General features: G+C 38.7%; 1 protein-coding gene across 3 annotated transcripts in view; it reads right to left on the minus strand.

The window, feature by feature from the left end:
* The window catches only part of Polk (DNA polymerase kappa), a 90,048-nt gene that overhangs the window by 11,923 nt on the left and 53,069 nt on the right, over nt 1-25,056 (minus strand). For all 3 annotated transcript variants that reach the window (XM_045133236.1, XM_045133237.1, XM_045133235.1), the window contains exons 4-10: nt 17,025-17,177; nt 14,738-14,869; nt 11,107-11,260; nt 6,642-6,881; nt 4,353-4,477; nt 2,665-2,831; nt 425-457 (exon numbers count right to left, since the gene is read on the minus strand). In XM_045133236.1, the coding sequence (XP_044989171.1) occupies nt 425-457; nt 2,665-2,831; nt 4,353-4,477; nt 6,642-6,881; nt 11,107-11,260; nt 14,738-14,869; nt 17,025-17,177 (1,004 nt within the window). The remainder of the gene's footprint in view (nt 1-424; nt 458-2,664; nt 2,832-4,352; nt 4,478-6,641; nt 6,882-11,106; nt 11,261-14,737; nt 14,870-17,024; nt 17,178-25,056) is intronic.

Below are 25,056 nucleotides of genomic sequence, written 5' to 3' on the forward strand. Positions count from 1 at the left end.
GGAAAGTTTGGATTTGAAGCATTTCAGTTTAGAGATGCTTAGCATGTATCTGACGTGTCTGCTTTCAACCAATACTTGAGGAGTTTCAACAATTTCCATAGTCACTTCTTACACTTCCTAAGTAATTGTTCTCGTAAGTAAGATTAGAAATGAAGCTTCAAACCCTAAGATGTTTAGTTGTCACTGGGTAAAAATAAAAACAACACAGAGAAAATAAGTGCAGTCAACTTCTTTCTCACGGGGAGCAGAGCAACCAGATGAGCACTGTTCGGAGGCATTCCTGCAGAAGTGTTAGCTGCTGAGAACTGTCGTTACAATTTGCAAACAGTTTCTCATCTCAGTAATGTTTGACTAAAAATTAATTCAAAATAATAGTTAAGACACATCCAATTATGGGTAGTTAACAATAAATAGCAAACATTACCTTTCCACACTCATACTTTTCCTCTCTCCATCTCTAGAAATGAAAACAAGAAAAGGAAATTGAGTTCCTTTGATCAAGCCAGACTTTAAAACACCAATGACCCTTTAGATATCTCAATTTCAAATTCAAAGATCAGAAGAAACAGCGATGCTTTCTTTCCTTGTGACCTAAAAATAAAACTATTATCAACTGACATAAACGATTAAGATACTAATGACTACACATCATGGATCAAGTGTATATACCTACTGAAGAAAACAATTTGAAAATAGGTATATATTATAATGTCTTCTATTAAAAGTCTAAAAATAAAGACCCGCATTTTTTTTTTCCTTTGGTTTTTCGAGGTAGAGTCTCACTCTGGCCCAGGCTGACCTGGAATTCACTATGAGGTCTCAGGGTGGTCTCAAACTCACGGTGATCCTCCTACCTCTGCCTCCCAAGTGCTGGGACTAAAGGCGTGCGCCACCACGCCTGGCTCACCCACAACTTAAAAAAATATATTTATTTATTTATTTATTTATTTGACAGAGAAAGAGGGAGAGAGAGAGAATGGGCACACCAGGGCCTCTAGCCACTGCAAATGAACTCCAGACACGTGCGCCTCCTTGTACATCTGGCTTACGTGGGTCCTGGGAAGTCGAACCTGGGTCCTTTGGCTTTGCAGGCAAACGCCTTAACCTCTAAGCCATTCCTCCAGCACAAGACTCACAACTTTTATAAAAATCATATTTATACAGTACCACTGTAGCAGTTCACAGGGATAGTTCAGTTTTAAACAATTTAATATTCTATCTCATTTGGGAGCTAGCACACTAACTGCTCTCACTTAGCAGCTCGCTTATAGACTTACCTCATTCCACAAAAGCTCAGTCAGAATGGGGCACACATCAACAAGGCGGCAGCTGGGACTCTATACCAGTTAGTTTGGTTGAATTCTAGCTGCTCTAATAGACACAACTAAAACCAAAGAGTTGAAATACTTTTGTTTTATTCATTTTCCAAAGACTTAATGAGTGCATTATGACTCAAGCACAGCTCTGGAATCTGGGAACACAGTGATGAATAAAATGGCACTTGCCCTTAAGAAAGAAACATATCCTAATGGGGTTAAACAAGGATAGAAACAGACACAAGGCTAGGCATGGAGCTTACTCATCCAGAGTCTGCCTTGCAAGATCAAAGTCCTGGGCTCAACTCCCCAGAACTGGAAAATGTAAGGAGAGGACAGAAGAGGAGGGGAAGGGAAAAGGGGAGGGGAAGAGGGAGAGGAGAGAAGGAAGGAGAAGAGAGGAAAAAGAAGAAAGGAGAGGAAAAGGAAAGGAATGGAACGGAAAGGAAAGAAAAAGAGACAGGCCTGATAGTATAAGCCTATAATTCTAGCTACTAGAGAGGCTGAGACAGGAGGATCATAAGTTCAAGGACAGCCTGGTCAACTTAATAAAACACTATCTCAAAATACAAATAAGGGTCTAGCTAGGCGTGGTGGTACATGCTTTTAATCTCAGTACTTGGGAGGCAGAGATAGAAAGATAGCTATGAGTTCAGAGCCACCCTGAGACTACATAATGAATTCCAGATCAGCCTGGGCTAGAACAAGACTGTACCTTGAAAAGTGTCTGGAGAGATGGGACAGCATTTAAAGGCATTTGCTTGCAAACTCTGAGCCCAGGTTCAATTCCCCAGTACCCACGTAAAGCAGGATGCACCAAGTGGCACACACATCTCATTCTCTCTCTCTCCAACTCAAATAAATAAACATGTTTAAAATAGAAATTCATTAAAATAAAAGTAAACAAAAATAGTAATGGAGTTATAGCTCAGCAGAAGAGTCTTGCCTGGCAAGTATGAGATCCAAGATTCAACCAATTCCAAACACCACACACACACACACACTAGGAGGAGAAGAGGCAATATGCTCAAAGGACAGAACTAGATTCAACCAAAGTAGTGTGTGACAACAGAGGCTAAAGGTGGAATAATAAATAGAATACAGAGAGAAAGGAAGACCAGCTCGTCATATTACGTGACCGATGGATTTCATTTGAAAGCCTTAGCTGCATCTCTACATACCATAGAATATCTACAACATTCTATGCGAATTATATTGTTTATAAGCACCATGGAAGAAAATGAGAGTACTTGGATTAAATAAGAATGCTTTATATTCTGTTGTGCTTACATTTCAAAACCTGATAAAATGAAAAGGCAAAAAGCAGAATAACTGTATGCATAGATACCTTTCCAGGTTTGTTGAGCCCAGACCCAGGGAAATATGAAGGAAGTACTGCCATGACGTTTCAGAGAAAAGAAGAGAAAGTAATGCTCTCTGCTGGTAGAGGTCAGTGCAGGTAACAATTCCAAGAGCCTTTAACATTTTCTCTGTAACTTTTCCTATTCCAGAAACCTAGGAGAACATCAACATTTATAATTAAAGATTTTAAAAATTAAAGTCAGCACGGAGGTTGTGCTGTTCCAGCGTGTGTGGATGTGCTGGGGATTGAACTCAGACCCCTGCACATGTCAGCCGAGCAGTTTACCACTGAGCTATATCCCCAACCCAAGAGCATAACCTTATTAAACTTTTCGGACAATAAAACATATACATGATATGACTATCCACAAATCTTACAAGAACACTGCTTTCATGACTTTTTGGTCACATTTCCTAAACTAGCATTCCATGGAGTTTTCAAAGCATGAAAGAGTTTGGTGATTATATAAACTTTAGGAATAGTAGGGCTAACAAATGAAAGATTTAGATTCTTTAACATACTAATGCACAGAATGGCCCAGCTGATATTTAACCCCAGAAAAAAATTTTATAATGGTATCCTTACTTATGTCACAGAAAGCACATTAGAGACCACCACTGTATAGCTTGCATTCATAATGTATATCTTACATATGTTATCTAGTAATCACTAGACAATGTAAGCTTTGATTGTGTTTTATGTTGTTGATTTTTTTTTTTTTTTTTTTGAGGTAGAGTCTCACTCTAGCCCAGGCTGACCTGGAATTCACTATGTATTCTCTCAGAGTATCCTTGAACTCATGGCAAACCTTCTACCACCCCAGTGCTGGGATTAAAGGTGTGTGCCATCATGCCCAGCTGATAGTCTTTTTTATGAACATTTAAAAATACTTTAAATTCAATCATGTACATTCTGTTGAGTCAAAGAAAGAAAACCCTAGAACATCAGATAGCATATAGCTCAATTACTGCTTTTTTATTATCTGTTTGTTTTGTTTTTTAAAAAGGACGTATTGGGGTTAGGGAGAAAGCTCTATTGGCAGAGTGCTTGCTTAACTTGCAAGAGGTCCTGGGTTCAGGCCTCAGCACCACATAAGTCAAGCAGGGTGGCACATACCTATAATCCCAGCACTCGATCAGCCAGTCCAAGGACATTCTCAGCTATATAGCCAAGTTTGAGGCCATTTTGGGACATAGGAGACCTTGTCTCAAGAAAAAAACAAAACAAAGCAAGGCAGGACATAAAAGCACAAAATAATAATCCCTCGAGGAACAATTTTATCATTTTAAATATTCTGAGTATTTTGGTTCTTTTTTTAATCAAAAACAATTCTAAATCTCTTTGAAGTGTCATATCTGGTAGCAATCGGGACATGAGAACAATGACAGCATTAAGTTGAAAGCACTCTTTTAAGTATTCATTTCTGTCCTTTCTCTTTGCCAGAAATCTACTCCAGTGTTTGCCATTTCTGATTTTTTAAAATAATTTCCTACAAATAAACTTCTTACACATTACTCTTAGGGTTTAACAAAAAGTTTTCTTGAAGTCCACCTTTAACCACAGATTTTGCCTGCTACCTATTCTAAAATTCAGCAAGAAAATGACATCCAGCCTGAACAGTGTCTGTTCAGAATTCAGTGTATACAAGGGATGTGCTTTATGTTCAATCTCACCTTTCTAATAGGTAAGTCCTTGATGAAGTCCATCACGGCTTGTCTGGTTGGGAGAATTTGGTATTGTCCATCCGGTTTATTCTTATCACTGCATACTTTTGCTAACATTGTATTGGGAGCAATGCCTTCAAAGAAGAATATTCTAATGACTCAGAGAGTTGATAAGTGTGCTTTTAGATTACATGACAAGAAAATTAAAGTTAAATGTAAATAATCTAAAATGATACATTAATGCTGCTCTAAAAATAACATTTGAGCCGGGTGTGGTGGCGCATGCCTTTAATCCCAGCACTTGGGAGGTAAGGAGGATCGCCATGAGTTCGAGGCCACCCTGAGACTCCATAGTGAATTCTAGGTCAGCCTGAGCTAGAGTGAGACCCTACCTCGAAAAACCAAAAAAAACCAAAAACATGTGAGCTGAGTGTGGTGTCACATGCCTTTAATCCCAGCACTCCGGAGGCAGAGGTAGGAGGATTACTGTGAGTTTAAGGCCACCCGGAGACTATATAGTGAATTCCAGGTCAGCCTGGACTACAGCGAGACCCTACCTTGAAAATAAAATAAAAATAACATTTGAGGGCCACAGAAATGGCTGGGTTGGAGAGATGACTCAGAGGTTAAAGGCACTTGCTTGCAAAGCTTGATAGCCCAGGTTCAATTCCTCAGTACCCATGTAAAGCCAGATACATAAAGTTGCATATGCATCTGGAGTCCGTCTGTAGTTGCAGGAGGCCCTGGTGTGCCTGGTCTCTCTCTCTCTCTGCTTGCAAATAAATTAATAAATAAAAAATTATTAAACATTTCATTGCCATCTATCTCCTCAGAGTCTGCAATGGTTTAAGAAAAAGGAAATGTGTTCATTGCTACGGCAGGAATGAAAATGAGGAACACTTAATTCTCTATCTTTTAAAATCCAGGAGTTAGGCAAGGCGTGGTGGGATGGGGCCTTTAATCCCAGCACTCAGGAGGCAGAGATAGGAGGACTGCTATGAGTTCAAGGCCACCCTGAGACTACATAGTGAATTCCAGGTCAGTCTGGGCTATAGTGAGACCCTACCTTAAAAAACCAAAAAATAAGAATAAAAATAATAATTAATTGAAAAAAATCCATGAGTAATATCTGAGCTGAGTAATACAGTCAGTAGTTTACTTAGATTTTAGTAGGTATTCAGTGCTGTTTTCTTATGGTATTGATGTTTGCACTCTGAAAAGGTGTTTTGTTTTTTTTTTTTTAAATCCCAAGTGCTGGGATTAAAGGTGTGCAGCACCATGTCCTGCTGAAAAGGTTTTTTTAAAATGTAATATTTCCATAAAAAAGAAAAAAGAAGATAGATATAATACAATTTTAATCTCTTTTGTTACAAAGCAAATCACCCCATATGATATTTTTAATTTCCAGAAGTCTTAATCATTAAGACAATTTTTTTATTACTTTATTTTTGAGAGAGAAAGAGGCAGACAGAATGGGTGTATCAGGGCCTTTCAGCTGCTATGAATGAACCCCAGGTGCATGTGGCCTTTTGTACGCATGTATGACATTACACACTTTTGTCACTGTGCGTCTGGCTACGTGGGACCTGGAGATTCAAACATGCGTTCTCAAGCTTTGCAGGCACCTTAACTGCTAAGCCATCTCTCCAGCCCATTAAGACAATTTTTAATAGGTACATTCAAATGTACTCATTTAATAACTCATTTCAATTTTATAGATACCTTCTTAAAACTTGTTATACATATTTATGTTTTGGTATAGAAAATATTAACCTAATTATAACACATAGGGTAACTCAGGGTCCCCATTATAAATAGCAGTTACTATGCTAAAACCCTGCAATGCCCTTATAGGATACTGACATATTTTTATTTTACCAAATGGCCTTAAATTACTATGATGCTAGTTGGTGAGTTCTTTTTGGGGTGATGGGGTAGAGTGGGGGAGAGCTCTCCTACCTTCATGCATTCTAGGTTCTCTCTTGCAAAGGATCTAGAACAGTACTGAAGCCTTTTAAGGAAAAACAATCAAGTATACTGTGAAAAACGAATTAAAATATATTTTGCACTTGCCAAAAAGAGAGCTATTTGAGATTTATCGTAGTTTTCCCCCTTGCATCTGTAGGATTTTTCTAATTCCAACTTATCTATAGGTTCATTGCTATTCTAAGTTACAGTTGGTAGCCACTGAATCAAAGACCAGACATGCTCTTTATGAGGAGAAACTCCTAGTATTACACTTGAGTTGCCCAGACTGAAAATTACACGCACATGGGCCATTATTATCTTTTAGAGTACCTGCACTGGCCGTCAGTGTTGTTTTCTGTTCAATTCTGAAGCGGATTTCCTTTACCACTTCCTCAGCTGATGTTCCAAAAACAACTGAATTTTGGAGTGCCTGAGGATGGTTTTGCTCTTCAAAATTCTGCTGGGCAGGATTTCCCGAGGGCTGCACATCAGGAGGGCTGTCCTCAAAAAGCAGCGGAGAGAGAGGCTGCTCAGGCTCCCTCAGGGTGTCCCTTTCCTCTTCTGCTAGGTCTACACAGGCAGGAACAGCAAAGCACAGTCACTGTAGGGGATGTATGCACATGGTTTCTTTTCTTTTTGCCCTTCTTCCCTTCCCAATCCCTGGAGTATTTGTTTTTTACTTTTTGCTTTGTTTTGTGTGTGTGACAGGGTCATGCCATCCTCCTTGCCCAGCCTCCCTCATACTGTCTGGGCTGAAAGGGAGGTCAGTGCTCCTCCACAGCATTTCTGAAAACAATGAAAGTTTAGCTTTGTTTCTAAGAACCAAGATCAGAAACACTATCATTTTATATCTTGTAACTACTTCATAAGGAAAACATGCTCAGTTCTCTCTTAACAGAATGTTAACTATTTCCACAGTATACATTTAGAAGGAAATATTCTATATAAAACTCAGTAACTGGCAGGGCGTGGAGGCACACGCCTTTAATCCCAGCACTCGGGAGGCAGAGGTAGGAGGATCTTGAGACTACATAGTGAATTCCAGGTCAGCCTGGGCTACAGTGAGACCCTACCTCAAAAAAATAACAACAACAGAAAAGAAAAAGTAGGGCTGGAGATGGCTTAGTGGTTAAGGAGCTTTCCTACAAAGTTTATGGACTCAGGTTTGATTCCCCAATACCCAGGTAAGCCAGATGCACAAGGTGGCACACGTGTCTGGAGTTCATTTGCAGTGGCTAGAGGCCCTGCTGTGCCCATTTTCTCTATCTGCCTCTTTCTCTCAAATATATATATATATATATATATATATATATATATATATAAATATATATGTGTATATGTGTATATGTGTATATGTATATGTATATATATATTAGGAAGCTTGTCCATACCTATAATTTCAGTGCTTGGGAACTTGGGAGACTGAGACAGGAGGATGACAAGTTGGGTCCAACCTGGAGTACATACTGAGATCTTGTCTCAAACAAAAAAAAAATATTGAAAAAATAAAAATAAACATATCAATTGGTCATTACTTTTTTATTTTTCCAAAATTAGACTGCAAAATATCCTTATATCTAGACTGATACTAAAAGTATTCATGAACAATTTCATTCATGACTATTTTTTGGCTTAAAGTAGGAATAAAAACAGCATAAAATTTATTTATAAAGTTAAAAACAGTTTTCTGCTCCCATTTCATAATCTTATACAAATTTTTTAAAAATTAAGACATGTAAATGTAGAAGCAAACATTAAATTCATTTTTTTTAAGATAAGATATGCATAGTACAGGCTGGCCTGGAACTCACTACACAGTTCAGGCTGGTCGTGAGCTCCTGAACTTCCTGCCTCAGCCTCTCCAGCGTGCTGGGATTACAGAAGTAAGTCACTATACCCAGCTTCAATTTTTTAAAATTAAGTTTCAAGACACAGAGGAAGACACGTTACTTGAAAATGAACTTGGGCTTTTAGAAAACTTCAAAGATACATAAATAGTATGACAAATACTAGATTAGTTTTACATTTTAATTATGTCATAGGAATTAAACTGTAGACCAGTGCTTTCCAAATGTGAATTGTCAGACCACATATGCAGTAAGCCTGTTTCCAAATGTATGCTAACTGTGACTGATGTATTTCAGTTTCCTTTACTTTCCAACTCATTTTAAAATATTTTTGATTAATTTTTATTTATTTATGTGAGAGTGACAGAGAAAGAGAAAGAGGCAGATAGAGAGAGAATGGGCGCGCCAGGGCTTCCAACCACTGCAAAGGAACTCCAGATGCATGCGCCCCCTTGTGCATCTGGCTAACGTGGGTCCTGGGGAATCGAGCCTCGAACCAGAGTCCTTAGCCTTCACAGGCAAGCGCTTAACCACTAAGCCATCTCTCCAGCCCTTTCCAACTCATTTTAAAATTCACAGTAGACTACGAGGGCACAACAGCTGAAAGGAGATCTACCTGGAGTGCTTGCCCCACACGGGTGAACAGAGGTCAAGCCAGGGAAAGCTGTAGGCAACACAGCAGACTAAGCCAGGGACCTGCCACATTCCCAAGTCCCTTTTGCAAAGTTTGCTCTGCTGCGATTTGTACTGGTGCCTTTCACGCCCACCCTTAAGCACATTACGTACCCTGACAGCAGCTCACTACAGGAGAGAGAAAAGGATGCTGTTGCTTGTGACATTATCAGAGCTGCTGCAAATGAAGCAAATACCTTTTTTGAAAAAAAAAATTATTTATTTATATGATAGAGAGAGAGAATGGGTGCACCACCAAACAAAGCCTTTTACTACAAGCTTCTGTACCCAGAGATGATTATTCTTTGTTAACATTTCTATTAAAGAAGAGAAAGAACTGCTCTTTAGGGTGAGTATGATCACAAAGTTGTGATTCCATGTCTGCATTTAACTTGCTCCAAACAATTCAAGTCCCCAACAATGTGGAACTTAGAATGCTATGCCATTGCACATCCACTGTGTCTTAGTACATGTGTGTATGCAGTTTGTGTGTGTGTTTTGGGGAGGTGCACATGTGTATGTGGATGTGGATGTACAGGTGTGCGCATGTGTGTGGAGGCCAGAGGACACCTTGGGTGTCATTCCTAAGGAATGCCATCCTTTTTTTTTTTAGTGCATCTCTAAAAAATTATTGCTCTTTCTTCTTTTTAAAAAATTATTTCTATTTATTTATTAGAGACAAAGAGAGGGTGAGAGAGAGAGAGAGAGAATAGGCATGACAGGGTCTCTAGCCACTGCAAACAAACTCCAGATTCATTTGCCACTATGCGCATCTGGCTTATGTGGGACCTGGAGAATCGAACCTGGGTCCTTAGGCTTCACAGGGTAGTGCCTTAATGGCTAAATCATCTATCCAGCCCTTAATTTTTTTCCCTTCAAGGTAGGGTTTCACTCTAGCCCAGGCTGACCTGAAACTCACTATCCCATCAATCTTTATTTTTAAATTATTTTTTATTTTTATTTATTTATTTGACAGAGAGAAAGAGGGAGAGGGAGGAGAGAGAGAGAGAGAGAGAGAGATTGAGAGAGAATGGGTGCACCAGGGCCTCCAGCCACTGCAAACAAACTCCAGACACATGTGCCCCCTTGTGCATCTTGCTAATGTGGGTCCTGGGGAATAGAGCCTGGGTCCTCTGGCTTTGCAGGCAAACACCTTAATTGCTAAGCAATCCTTCCAGCCCCCCCACTTTTTTTTTTTTTTTGAGACAGCAGGGTCTCTCATTGCCCTGGAGCTTACCAATCAGGCTAGACTGGCTGGCTAACTGTTGCCAGGATCCTCCTGCCTTCCCTCCCCAGCACTGATCTTACAAGCCTGTATCATCACTCCTGGCATCTCTACATGAGTCCTGAGGATCAAACTCAGGTCCTCACACATGTGAGGCAAAAGCCGGTTACTGACTAAGCCATCTCTCTGGCCCCTTACATCACCATTTCTGCTTTAAGGAAAGTTGCAAACAGGTTTTTCCACCCACTGTCTGGCCTCCATGATACAGTCAGTCATACACATGACCTGTAGCTGTGGTTTGCAAGCAAATTCCTTTGGGTCATCTTTCACTCAGGTGAACTTTGCTCAGGGATTTAGGGGAGGCCAGACATTTGAAGCAATCCTACCTTTAGCAAAAGTGGCAAGCAGTATGTGTAATAGCTGTGTTTCCAGCATGGCTTTGGGTAGATAACAAAAGGAATGTGTGAAGAACATATGCATATAGAGTCATGAAGCTTATGTTTCATTGCATATAAAAGAGTCATGGTAAGGCATAAAGTGAAGAAGAGAGGAGCTCATTGATTTTGGCAAGGTGGAAAATATAATTATTGAATTAGAACCAGGACATGAAGAAAAATGCAATCACCCCAAAATTTTACAAGTACTTTAACCACTAAGCAATCTCCCCAGCTCTCACCCAGTGTTTTGATATATTTTGAAGCTATTTTTTTTAATTTAGTTTTTATCATTAACAACAATAAAAGGTCACTTTAAACAGGTAACGACCTCAGCTTCAATGTAATCTGAACAGTTTTATAGTTAGATCTTAAGAAAATAACTGCTTTGACAGGACTTTGTTCAAGAAATCTATAGACTGTTAAAGTCTGGAGATTGAACAATCTTATTTGGTTTAAAATAATACTCTATATACTTTTAAAACAACTATCTGTATTTTAAGTTTCTGGTCTTTCAGTCTTACTAATTTGCATCTGTTCTTACCATTTATGCACGCACTAATGAGTTAACTGGGTTCTGCCAGTTTTGAGTTTGATCATTCTACTAAGTTGCTTACCAATTTCTACAGGGTTTCTGGTCTTGATGAAATACCTTCTTTTGTCCTCAGGCCAATTTTGTCTTTCCTCTAAGTGCTGGGTTATATTCAAGTAGGCTTCATCAAGACTCATGGCCATAAAGTTGGGATCATATTCAGCAAGTATCTCCTTAACCTTCAAGAAAAGCAGAAAAGATTGATGTTTTGCTGCCACAGCACAGCCTCCTGTCGTATATATCTGAGTGCAGTGATGATCCTGCAATCAATAGCTTATGGATTTCAAGAATAAATAATTTACTACCAGTGCACATTTGGCAAAGTCTCTTTTGTATTAAAATAGACCAAGAAGGCAGAAGACCATGAAATAGCTTCATCTAATGCAATCTGTATTTAGCATTCTACCTAGAAATACTATGTGACTCAAATAAATTTCAGATAAATTATCACTTCATAAGAACAGAAAAAAAAAAAAGGTTAAGGGTTAAGGTAGCTAGTTAAAAGAAGAAGTGGGAATAATAGGAATCTTTTCTACCCATCTTTTATGATTTTTGATCATTTTAAAAAGGAATTATCTTATGAAGAGTACTATTATGCTTTAGAAAGTAGTGATATTTCAATTAGTTATGACATGCACATAAATTCCACTCATTATACACAATAATGCTTGCATCCGTACAGGAAGGTAAAACTACTTATAGAATCTAAAAAGGAAAAGAAAAGATAAACACATGTATAGAACAGTTACCTGGTTTCATTCAATGATGATAAAAGGTTAGGAGTTACATGTGATATGAAAGAAATGCACAGAAATTAGTTACATTTGGTACAATCTAGGAGCTATCTTTGTGTAAGACAGTTTTATTACATGAACCTATAAAGTTTTTTTTTTTAACTCTTTGCTTTTTAAAACTTTTATTTATTTGAGACAGAGAGGGAGGAGGAGAGAGAGAGAATGAGAATTGGCACACCAGGGCCACTAGCCACTACAAATGAACTCCAGACACATGCACCACCATCTGCATCTGGCTTATGTGGGACCTGGTTCTTTAGGCTTTGCAGGCATATGCCTTAACTGTAAGCCATCTCTCCAGTCCCTCTGCTTAAATAAAGGGTTTTTTTTTGTTTGTTTGTTTTTGCAAGCAGAAAGAGATATAAAAGAGAGAGAGAATGAGCACACTAGGACCTCCAGCCACTGCAAATGAACTCCAGAAGCATGCGCCACTTTGTGCATCTGGCTTTACATGGGCACTGGGGAATTGAACCCAGGTCATTAGGCTTTGCAAGTAAGTCCTTAACCCCTGAGCCATCTCTCCAGATTGCTTTTAACCATCAAAGTGTGAGTTGCAAATAGAGGGGATGGTTGCTAAAATAACATACATTTGAAAATGCATTTGCTGAATTGTGTTCCACTTCATCTAATATTTAAAAGCTGACTACTGTATCATTTTATAAAATCTTTTGTCATTTTATAAAAGTATTTTAGCTTAACATAACCATCAACAGCTAAGTCAAGAGGAATTTTAGAAAATGGTGACAAAAAACTTGGCATGGTTTTACTGAGAGTGCCTTAAATAGCTTTGTTCTTGTAGAACCCACTTTACTAAGAGACACAAATAGAATTTTTCTAGTGAGAATGAAACTCTGGAAAGTCTGTAGCTGGCAGCCGGCTCAGTCAGGTTCTGAATGAGAAGCACTCCCTGGAGACTATTGAGAGTACTTACTAACTTCCTTTACATGGGAGACTGTGGGAAGGACCAAAATAGACACGTACTGACAAAAATTAAGCATTCAAAGCTCTAAGAACAGCTAAAGTCATCCCAGTATTTTGGACAAAACAAAAGTGAATCTTCCTTAAGCTTACTAACCAAGCCAGAAATATTAATGTGTGTATATAGTTCACTGACATGTGGGAACTCATTTGCTATCTACAAATTAAGTAGCTAGATTTTGTTCAAATCTGAAGTTTTTTTCTAATTTATGTATATTTCCAGGCTATACATATATAATATAGATAAAACCAATTCACTTCTCATTGTCATGCTATCAAAAGTTTTACTAAGCTTAACTAGGATTTAAAATGCTATCTACAAAGTCTTCATGACATTTTTTTTTTTTTTACTTACCAAAACTTAGAGCTATAATTTTCTTTTTTTTTTTTTAATCAGGAAAAGAGTAAAAGTGATCAATAATTAACAAAAGTGAATATTCTTCTCCTACCTACCAATTTTTCAGAAGTAGGCACAAAGCACTTGATTTAATAGGATGTTTTTGAAAGAATAAAAGCATTGTGAGTGTTATTTCTAGGGAAATGAGGTAGAATGCAAATAAAAGTATTGAATTTAAAAATATCTGCATGTCTAAGTGGTAGTAAGTGGCAGGCCATAGCTTTTTAAGTTCTTGAATTCAGACAGTAGTCTCTCTGTTTTTAATCTCCTCCTCTCTTCTCTCTCTCTCTCTCATGTTGATTCTCCTGCCTCTACCTGTGCTGTGATTAGAGGAATACTCTAACACATTTTGTTTAGTCATAGTCTTTAACACACTTCATTTTACTACAGTAGTCGAAGTTATATAAGTGTAGAACGCTCCAAAATTTTAGTTTGAAGAGTTAGGCCCCAGCACTGAATGACAGGTCAGTTGTAAAACAAAATAGAATAATTGACAGTTTTTCACATGAGATAGTTTGAAATGTTAATAAGTAATTTATTTAGTAAACAAGTCATTACAGTTCAGACATCCTTTAAAAGCTATGGACAGATATAGCCCCTTTCCTCTTTGACTGGTAGTCACTTTGACATTAAATGCTTAAGGACTGCCACAGACTATGAAGCAAGCAAAGGAACCTCAAAGTTGTTAATTTTATCATTGCTTAAAGATACAGGTGGCCTTGTACGATGACCCATGCTTATAATCCCAGCACTAAGGAAGCATAAATAAGCAGGAAGACTGCAACAAATTCAAGGTCAACCTGGGTTACACTGTGAGTTCTAGGACAGCCCAGACCATGTAGCAAGACTCTATTTATCTATCATCTATTTACCTATATATCTTGTATATAATACCAGATGATGAAGAAATAGGTCAAGAGATGAAATAATTTGTTTTAGGTTGCATAATTAGCAATGGCAGAGTTGACTTGAAACTCAATTATCTTGGACACAGTTACAAGTAAACTGGGCATTGTGGGACATGTCTATAATGCCAGCACTTGGGGGACAGCACAGGCAGGATTGTGTGGTCAAGGCCAGCCCAGGCTAAACAATGAGACCCTGTCTCAAAACAAAACACAACAAGCAATGAAAACTTTACTTGGAATACATTAAAATTAATGATGAGAACATCCTATAAATTATAAATAGAGGGTAGTTCTAGAAAAATGTATTTTGCACATTAAGAAAAAAATAGGAAAAGATAATTTCATGTTATAATTAAAGCTATGGATAGCTTAGAAGGATGTGTTTTCTAAGCAGATGAAAAATGAAAAGAGCAAAAGAATCAATAAGAATTGGGAAAGAGAATGATGTATTCTGGGTGCTATCAAGGTCTAAATATTCAATATTCAGGACCAAATTCTCATGTTCTAAGGTGTTTGGCATTGACACCAGAGAACCGAAAGCCAGTGAAAGGATGATGCAGGGGTGAGACATCGGCTTACCTCTTTACTCACAGCTCTGTATTTGTCAAAGTTTGGGGGGACTATAATAAGTTGTGGGCAGAGTTTCTTAGCAATAAATCCCGGCATGGCTGCACGAACACCAAACCTCCTTGCGTGGTAATTTGAAGTAGACTGAAAGAAAAGTAACCACATGAGGAAAAATAAACAAACCTAAATGTATATATTGATTAGTGCATTCATAAGAAACCCATTACTGATATGCATTTTCAATTCAAGGGCATTTCTTTTATAAGCCACTGTATTGAACCACATTTTGATCTTATCTTATCATGGCTTTGTGAAAACTATGAACCTGTCTCCCCACTGTCCCTATATTTATAATGTGGCATTAGGTAATAAGTACAAATATGCTAATTAAAAAAACCTGTAAACTGGGTATGGTGGTATATATCTATAGTTCCAGGAGTAAGAAAGCTGAGGCAGGAGGACTGCCAGTTTGAAGTTAAATGTCAGCCTATTCTACATAATCAGATTCTGTGTCCAAAAAAAAAAAAAAAAACCAATTTAAAAACATCATGAAAGAGGAGGCAGAAAGAATGTAAGAGTTGGAGTCTGGGGAAGAGCGCTGTGGGATGGTGTCTTCTGATTATGATGTAGTCATTACACTTGTGATCTCACCACAGCTGTGGTTTCTTGCACAAGACTGAGGCAGTCAACATTCCATCACAGGTGAGGGAGGGGCTCACAAGAACTCACGCTATTGGAGTGAGTGGCTGCTGGAGCAGCGGGGAGACATGTTCTCCAGTGGTGCGGACACTGGTAAGTTACTCATACCACAGTGAATAACCCCTCACCCATACTCAAGCAAGCAACCCTAACTGAACCCTATTGATCACCAAACAAACCAAAAGTCATGAAAGTATGAAGGGGATCAGAGAAGAATAGGTTTAGCAGAGGTGGAAACAGGATAGAAAAAGGTAATGTGGGTGAATATGACCAAAATACATTATATACATGTATGAGTATAATAAATTAAAAACAAGACAAAAATTTAAGTATTTTTTTTATTTCTAGTAACTAAACTTCATTGGCTTTATGGTATTCTACAATATACCAAAGTCTGGATGATATTGGACAATGTATGTGAGAGTAATAGTAAATAATATGAAATCCTTAGTAAGTAATATGAGTGTGGATGATACAAAATGTAATAGTACAAAAGTAATAGTATGGGGAAACTACAAAATGAGTATCTCTCATCTAAATTGCCTGAGACCATAGTATTTTAGCATCATGCTCCAACTAAGTGAGCTAGCCAGCCAGATCAGAGTATTTTAGATTCTGGAATTTTTCAGATTTTTTAAAATATCTGCAAAGATTTTAGTAGCTAAGAATACCTACAGTGGAAATCAAAAATCCAAAAATTTAAAGTAATGAATTTAATATTTCTGGGATTAGGGACAATCAAACCATATTCTACTTTTAGAATATTCCCTATTTTGAATTTTGAAAAATTGTTACCTAGAACAAAAAAATTAAAAGCCTAATATCTGTTCAGTAAATCTTAAGGCTATATTCTCAGCAAAATCAAGTCTCTAAAAAAATGAAGAGCTTAAAGCTTGAAAAGAACTTGTGGTTTTGTTCATGAAAATGTTTGGTTAGGAAATAAAATTGAGAAGTATGAGATGATGCAGTGGATAACATGCTTGCCCTGCAAGCCTGAGAACCTGAGTTTGGATCTCCACAACCCATGTAAGAAGCTGGATGCTGTGATGTGAACTTCTGTACTCCCAGCACACCCACAGTGAGAAGGGAGGCAGACAGGAGGGTTCCCCAGAAGCTCACAGGCTAGCTAACCTAACCAATGCAGTAGTGATGGAGGGACCCTGCCTCAAAGAAGGCCCTCCTCTAATGTCCTCTGACCACAAGTTCACCGTGGCATGCTCATACACATGCACACGTGCACACACACACATACACACGTAAAAGAATCAAAATAAAATAAAACCCTCTGGTTGAGAGTAATCTTTTTTTTTTTAATTCAATTTGACTAGAACACTTATGAGAATTTTAACTTGCAATGGAAAGACACAATACCATTCTGCTATTTTACTGGCTTTGTAACTTTGGTCAAGTTTTTGATTATCTCTCTGAATTTGTTTTCTTCTCTGCTAGTTTGGAAATGAAAATTGATAGCTTTAGGTAGCTGGAGGGTTTCAATAACAAAGCACATATAAGGCATCTAGAAAAATATTCAGCAAATTGGAAAGTCTCTGTAGATGACTGAGTAAGGCTTACTGCTTGTTTTTTGTTTTCATCTACTTACCAACATACTCACTGATCCTACGGCGATGGGCTTATCCTTTAATTGCGGGTTGTCTCTCATTTCTACAGCTGCGTAGAAAGCGTCCATGTCGACATGCACAATGGTATTCTCCAAATTCCGGCTCTGTTCTAACTTCATTGCAAATCTGTCAACCTTAAGTCAAAAAGTTAACATACTTTTAGACAACATAATACCAAATCATTAGTCATAACATTTTTCATTTATAAGGTATTTTCCTGTCTCTGTCTGACAAATCATCCATCTATCCACCCATCTTCCTACTCACCAATGAGTGCATATTTATAGGTATCTATGGGTATATAATTGTGGTGGTTTGAAATGTAATAGTTTGAACGTATGGCCCCATAGACTCAGGCATTTTTTGTCTGTTTGTTTCTTGACGTAGGGTCTTACTCTGGCCCAAGCTAACCAGGAATTCACTATGTAGTCTCAGGGTGGCCTTGAACTCACAGTGATCCTGCTACTTCTTCTCTGCCTTCCAAGTGCTGGGATTAAAGGTGTGTACCACTAGTATGCCCAGCTTTTCTTTTCTTTTTTTTTTTTTATGGAGGTAGGGTCTTGCTCTAACGGAGGCAGACCTGGAATTCACTATGTAGTTTCAGGATGGCCTCAAACTCACAGTGATCCTCCACCTCTTCCTCCCAAGTACTGGGATTAAAGGTGAGTGCCACCACGCCCAGCTCTTAGGTATTTTTTATTAAACTTCCTACTTGAGCCCCTAACAGGCAGATCCTGAGAAGAGGTGTGTCACTGAATGTAGATCTTGGAGTCTACCTCACTAAGTGTGTTGAGAGCAGTTTGAGCTCTGGTGGTCCCTGCTTACTGGTGTTGGTGATACTGGATATTTGGAGATGTCTCCCTGCTTGAAAGGCAGCCAGCTTCTTCCACCATTGATGGCATCCCCTTGTAAGCCTGAAATAAACCCTTTCCTCCCATAAACTGTGTCTGCTTGGAGGTTTGCTGCAGCAATAGGAGCTGACTGCAACAATAACTTATTGTTTTTATAAAAAATATTTTTAGGGCTGGAGAGATGGCTTAGCAATTAAGGCACTTACCTGTAAAGCCAAAGGACCCGGATTTGATTCCCCAGGACCCACGTAAGCCAGATGCACAAGGGGACGCACACATCTGGAGTTCATTTTCAGTAGATGGAGACCATAGAGTTCCATTTTCTCTCTAATATTTTTATTTATTTATATATTTGAGAGAGAAGCACAGAGAGAAGGAATGGGCATGCCAGGGCCTCCAGCTACTATAAATGAACTCCAGATGCATGCACCAGCTTGTGCATCTGGCTGATGTGGACTCTGGGGAATCAAACCTGGGTCCTTTAGCTTTGCAGGCAAGTACCTTAACTGCTAAGCCATCTTTCCAGTCCAAATTATTATTTTTTAATTAATTAATTAATTAATTTGACAGAGAAAGAGGGGGAGAGAGAGACAGAATGGGTGTGCCAGGGCCTCCAGCCACTGCAAACGAACTCCAGATTCATGTGCCCCTTTGTGCATCTGGCTAATGTGGGTTCTGGGGAATTGCACCGAGGTCCTTTGGCTTTGCAGGCAAATGCCTTAACCACTAAGCTATCCCTCAGGCCCCAAATTATTAGTTTTTAAAGGTTAATCATTGCTTTCATTTCACATAGCCTGTTTTAAATTTTCACTTTTTAGTAATTATTTTCTCCACACTCCCAGGAATGTAACAGGAACTTACTAAATGTATAAACTGGGCTGGAGAGATGGCTTAGCGGTTAACCGCTTGCCTGTGACGCCTAAGGACCCCGGTTCGAGGCTCGGTTCCCCAGGTCCCACGTTAGCCAGATGCACAAGGGGGCGCACGCGTCTGGAGTTCGTTTGCAGAGGCTGGAAGCCCTGGCGCGCCCATTCTCTCTCTCTCCCTCTATCTGTCTTTCTCTCTGTGTCTGTCGCTCTCAAATAAATAAATAATAAAAAAAAATAAATGAATAAACTATCCCAACTGCTTGTATCCAATAATTCTACCCTCACAGAAAGTTGAAGACCAGCTTATTATAACCGAAAGTTTTAATTTAGGCAAAATAAACACCTTTTGCTTGGCTCATAATGTGCCAAAATAGCAACAAAAGAAATATGTAATAAAAGATTATATCTCTGGCACATCTCTGGCTGAACAATACTGTATAGCCAAACATATTGAAGCTTAATGTAAATGGTTCTTCTGTAAAACTGCTTTAATAATGCTAATATCTGATATGCTAATTATACAAACACAAACTGAAAACAAGATCTTATTCTTCATAAACTTCAATATATATGCCAATACAACACTGAAGAATTTTAATCTTTAACAAGTTTTTACCTCTTCAGAAAAAAAGAAAATTGAATTACAAAGATAAAAGAGAGAGCTGAAGAGATGGCTTAGCAGTAAAGGTGCTTGCCTGCAAAGCCAAAGGGTCCAGGTTCAATTCCCCAGAACCCAAGTAAGCCAGATGCTCAAGGTGGCCAATGTGTCTGAAGTTCATTTGCAGCAGCTGGAGGCCCCTGTCACACCATTCTCTCTCTCTTGCTCTCAAATAAATAAATAAAAATTAAAACATAAAACAAATTATGAAAAAAAAGGAAATGAAAGAGTGTAAATAAAGTGGTGAGGAAAGGGTTTATGTAGCAGACATAATTATTTGCTTTTTTTTTTGGTGGGCTGCCTCTACTAATGCTGTAAATGTACTTTCCCAGCTTACACTGCATCTGAGGGTGGCTATGTGACAGTTTTGATTTCTGCAATATATGAGGAAATTGCCTAGCCCATCGAGTAAAATCATAAGAAAAGAAAGCCATTAAGTGAGCCTTAGCACACAAGCAGCATAGAACGGGGTATGGCACAAAGCAGCAGGTTCAGTAAATGAACTCTACTGCTAAAAGGATCAGAGGACAGCTACATAACAAAGCTACCAAAACCACGAGAGAAACAGGCCCCAAAACGCGAGGGACGAGATCTCTGAAATGAAACCAACTTCCAACATGCAGAGATTCTTACAGCAAAGTTCTCCAAAGCTGAAAAGCCTCACAGCCTAACCTCCGTGCTGGACCACAACCTGGCTCCCACTCTGCTGAATGAATGGCTTCTTCGAAGCCTTCCTTGGGCTTGTGACAGCAGTTGCTCACGAGCAGTGGGCTGAAACTGCAATTCCTCTTTCAGAAACAGTGCCCTGGATGCTATCTGTCCGCAGCAGACACAGCGAGACTCTCGGCAAAAGGCCTGCTCACTGTGTAGTCTGGAACTCCCTGACTGCGCCTTCTCAGGCCTTTCCCAGCTCTGTTACAAGCTTTCAGAGATCAGCTCCGAGTATCTGTGTGCAACTTAAATGGATCTCTGTCCTTAGTGGGAGAATTTAATGTTCTCTTATTTGTTTTCTTATTCTTATCATGGCCCTTGTATTAGATATTAAATTGTGAGTTCTTTCAAGAGAAAGATCTTATCTGTCTTTAATTTTTTATCCCCAAGAGAGACAAGGAAAAAGGTAAGAGAAATGAAACTGATACCAAAATAGTAAAGTTGGCTTTAAAAAAAGAGAGAGAGAGAGAACAATAGCGGAACAGTTTTGGAGGTTGGCTTCTCTCAGTGAGACAGTGCACTTAATAAAGGGAACTTTTCCATGTGACTCTAATTTATCATCCTGATTTAAAACTGTTTTTGGTAGTACCTTGACTTTGACCTACAGGACAGGACCCTGATAGATGTGCACAAGTCATGGACATTAATAAAAACAAAGGTACTGAAAGAAAATCTATGCTAGTCTAAAAATATGCCTAAAACTTGAATCAAGTAAGAGTATGGGTATGGCATCTAAAATATTTTGGTTTGGAATCATCTGGGAAAGAAAAAGATAATAAATAGAAAGCAAACCAAGTAGGAAACATTCCCCTCAGATTCACTTATTAATGCTACGACGATCTTTTCAACAATCTGTTTTCTTTCTTGTGCTAAATTCGAGCATGCAGTTGCCAAGAGGAAACCTCCTCTCTGCATGACTCACACATTCCACTTTCCTTTACTATCTCTCATTAGTCACCCTTGTCTGAACTCTACGTCTCCCTGGAGCACACCACCACGGCTTTTGGAAGTGGCTTTTACTTAGTCCTCATTCATGTTTTCTTTTCAAACGGTGTCCCTCCCAGGGATTTTCACATTCTGATCTAAGGCTGTAACAGGTACCTTGTTACTTCCGAGAACTGGTATGTCACAGATTAAAAATAAGGGCTTTGGTTTGAGTCCCAGTACATGTCAGTCAGTTACATGACAGTGTCGAAGTTAACCCTTCTCATCATTACGCCTTATCTGTAAAGTGGGACCAAACTAATGGCAAAAGAATGTTGAAGGAATTTAAAGAAATGTGATGCTCTTAGCTAGGAATACAGCAAGGGCTAGTGCCAGAGCCTCTCATGTTAAAGTAGAAATAATATCTGATGGGTGTATACATCATGGAGCATATTAAGCGCTTCCTATATTGACCCATTTACTGGTCAAAATAATTCTGAGATGAGAACCATTACTTTTATAGATGAGGAAACTAAAGCACCACAAGACTAAATAATTTATTCTGAGTCATATGGCTGGTAGATGGCAGAGCTAGACCTAATAAACAGGTTACTCCAAAGCCTGTTTCCTGCCTGTTATCTTATCTCTCCAACAGACTTTTAAAAGTCTTTAACATTGAAATAAGTTCAGATTAACTCTAGTGGATTATTGTTTGTCTACTTAAAAAATCCTTCATATCTATTATACTTAGGAGGATATTTCAGAAATACTACTTTTCATTTTTCTGGATTTAGTATTCTCTTAAAGATAACTGAAGTATTAATCCAAGTTAACAAAGTCAATTGTTAAAATGGTCAAAATATACTGATTTACTGTGTGGATGCCATTTAACATAATATGGATTCACTGTTAAACATCCACTGTGCTGAGGGTCGAACAGGGTGGAGAAAACTCAGAGAAGTTCAGAGTGAACACTGGAAGTTCACGCCTGCAGAAGTTACTTACCTCAGCTTGACTGGCAATAGTTCACACTATCAAATCACACATAATAAAATCTAGCTCTTGGAAAATTTACCATTCTAAAATAGAAACACATTTGCAGTGAAAACATCCCTGTTCTCTTAGACCTTCTTGACTCCTTAGGACTTCCTCAGCCTCCTCCCATTTATCCAGCTTCTTTTAGAGGAAGCTCAACAATCAACATGAAACACATTTCCTGCCACTCCTGTTGCAAAAGATGCCAGAGAGGCTTCTGTGAAATAGTCAACTGAAGCTGGAACAGAATTTGAAGCCCTGCTACACAATGGAAGGCAGTTTCTAACTCCTTCAGTTTACCAGCATATATAAGGATGCCCTTCAGTAGTGTGACCAACAAAAGCTGGTACATTGCAGCACTCACATATACCTTTGTAAACTGGAATTTACCAGAGATGTCCAGAAAGCAAATCACTTAAGGATAAAATCAATTTTAAAATGTTTTTTGGACAGAAAGAAGATTTTTTTTTTAACTTGATTTTTAAAAATTTTCTCAAGCTTCATATCAAAACACATCCCAAAGTTTTGCTCTATAAAAGAGACTGCCAGGAGAGTAAAAAGATAAATCACAGACTTGGAAAAATATGTGCAAAACCAGAACTGATATAGGACTGACATGCAAAATAAATGTGGGGGTTGGGAGACAGCTCAGTGGTTAAAAGCAATTATTTGCAAAGCCTGTTGGCAAATGTAATGCTCTTAGCTAGGGATACAGCAAGGGTTAGCTACTAGTATCTCTCATTTTGAGATAGAAATATAATAGCTGCTGGGCTTAGGGTTCAATACCCCAATACCCATGTAAAGCCAGATGCAAAAAGAAGTGCACATGACCTCACAGTAGCTGACCCGATCTACATAACAGCTCCATGATAGGAGGGGGAAAAAATGATGACATGAAAATATAAGAGAAACTAGTTGGAAATAAGAAGGGATTCAGTGGAGAAGGATTTGGGGAGGGGAAAAATGGTGGCAGGAGGAGATTATGATCATAGAATATTGCCTATATTTATAGAAATTCTCAATAAAAAGTTTAAAAAAGGAGTGTAAGCATATGACATTCATTTACAATGGCAAGTGATCCTGGTGCATCCCCCACACACAAACAAATCAAAATATTAAAAATATATACGAATAACTTTTTTTCAAAAATTTTTTGTTTTTATTTATTTATTTGAGAGCAACAGACAGAGAGAGAAAGAGGCAGATAGAGAGAGAGAGAGAATGGGCGCGCCAGGACCTCCAGCCACTGCCAACGAACTCCAGATGCATGTGGCACCTTGTGCATCTGGCTTAAGTGGGTCCTGGGGAATTGAGCCTTGAACTGGGGTCCTTAGGCTTCACAGGCAAGCACTTAACCACTAAACCGTCTCTCCAGCCCACAAGTAATTTTTAATGCTCAACATCAAACAACCAAACCTGATTAAAAATTGGATACAAGGCCTTAACAGATACCTTACCAAAAAAGATAAACTTATGGCAAATAAAAATAGTAAAAAAACTGGGTGTAGTGGTGCACATCTTTAATCCCAGAACTCTGGAGGCAGAAGTAGGAGAATCACTTTGTGTTCAAGGCCAGCCTGAGCCCTACATAGTGAATCCCAGGTCAGCATGGGCTACAGCAAGACCTTACTTTGAAAAACAAGCCAAAATAATAGTAAAAGATGTTCAACACTCTACGTCACTGAAGAAAGCTAATTAAAACCTAACCCATCCATCCATTAGAGTAGCTCAAATCCAGAAGACTGCTAACTCCCAATGCTTGTAAGAAGGCCTACAGCAGATGCCTCATGCAGTTGGTAGAAATGCAAAATGATACTATACTATGGAGGGCAGTGTGGTGGTATCTTATGAAACCAAGCTTTTATTTTTTTAAAATATTTTATTTTTATTTATCTATTTATTTGACAGAGAAAGTGGGGAGGGAGGGAGAGAGAGAGAATGGGTGCACCAGGGCCTCCAGTCACTGCAAACAAACTCCAGATTGGTGCGCCCCTTGTGCATCTGGCTAACGTGGGTGTTGGGTAATCAAACATGGGTCCTTCAGCTTTGCAGGCAAATGCCTTAACCACTAAGCCAACCCTCTAGCCCTAAGCTTTTATTTTTTTAAACCACATGGCAAATTGCAGTCCTAGGCACTTACTAAAAGGAGGTGAAAATGTATGTCCACATAGAAACTTGAACATGTACTCTTTTTTTTTTATTTACTTGCAAGCAGAGAGAGACAGAGGGAGGGAAGAGTGGGAGGATGAGAATAGGCATGCCAGGGCCTCTAGCTGCTGCAAAGAAATGCCAGATACACGTGTCACTTTGTACATCTGGCTTTATGTGGGTGCTGGGGAATCACACTTGGGTCATGAGGCTTTGCAGGCAATCGCCTTAACCTCTGAGCCACCTCTCCAGCCTGAACATTTGTGTTTTTGACCTACTTATTATTCATAGCAGGTATAGCCATGACGTCCCTTTGTACATGATGAATCAACCGCCGTATATCTAGACAATAGAATACCACTCAGCATGCACACACACATCACTTGCAGACCTATGAAACCATAAGTAGACATGGAGCAATTTTAAAAAATTTTTAAAAATTTAAAAAATTTTAAAAGCATACTGTTAAGTGAACAAAGCCATAGGGCATTCTGGCAAAAGCAGAACTTTGGAGATAGTAAAAAGACCAGTGCTTGTGGGGAGGTTTTTAGAGAGTAAATGATGAAGAAAGGGCACATGAGTAGTCAAGGCAGTGAAATTACTCTGTGTGATACTGAAATGGTAAATACATACCTATAAGATATCTAATGTCAATAATGAATTATTGATTTTGGTGGTAATGATGTACAAAAGTAGGTTCATTAATTGTGATAAATGTACTGCACTTGTGGGATATAATGCTAGGTGGAGGCTAGCCTATGTGGAGGAAGGAGTATAGGGGAAATCTTTATCTTCGGCTCAATTTTGCTGTGAACCT

Source organism: Jaculus jaculus, chromosome 14 (assembly GCF_020740685.1).
Source record: "Jaculus jaculus isolate mJacJac1 chromosome 14, mJacJac1.mat.Y.cur, whole genome shotgun sequence".
In the NCBI taxonomy this organism is placed as follows: Eukaryota; Metazoa; Chordata; class Mammalia; order Rodentia; family Dipodidae; genus Jaculus; species Jaculus jaculus.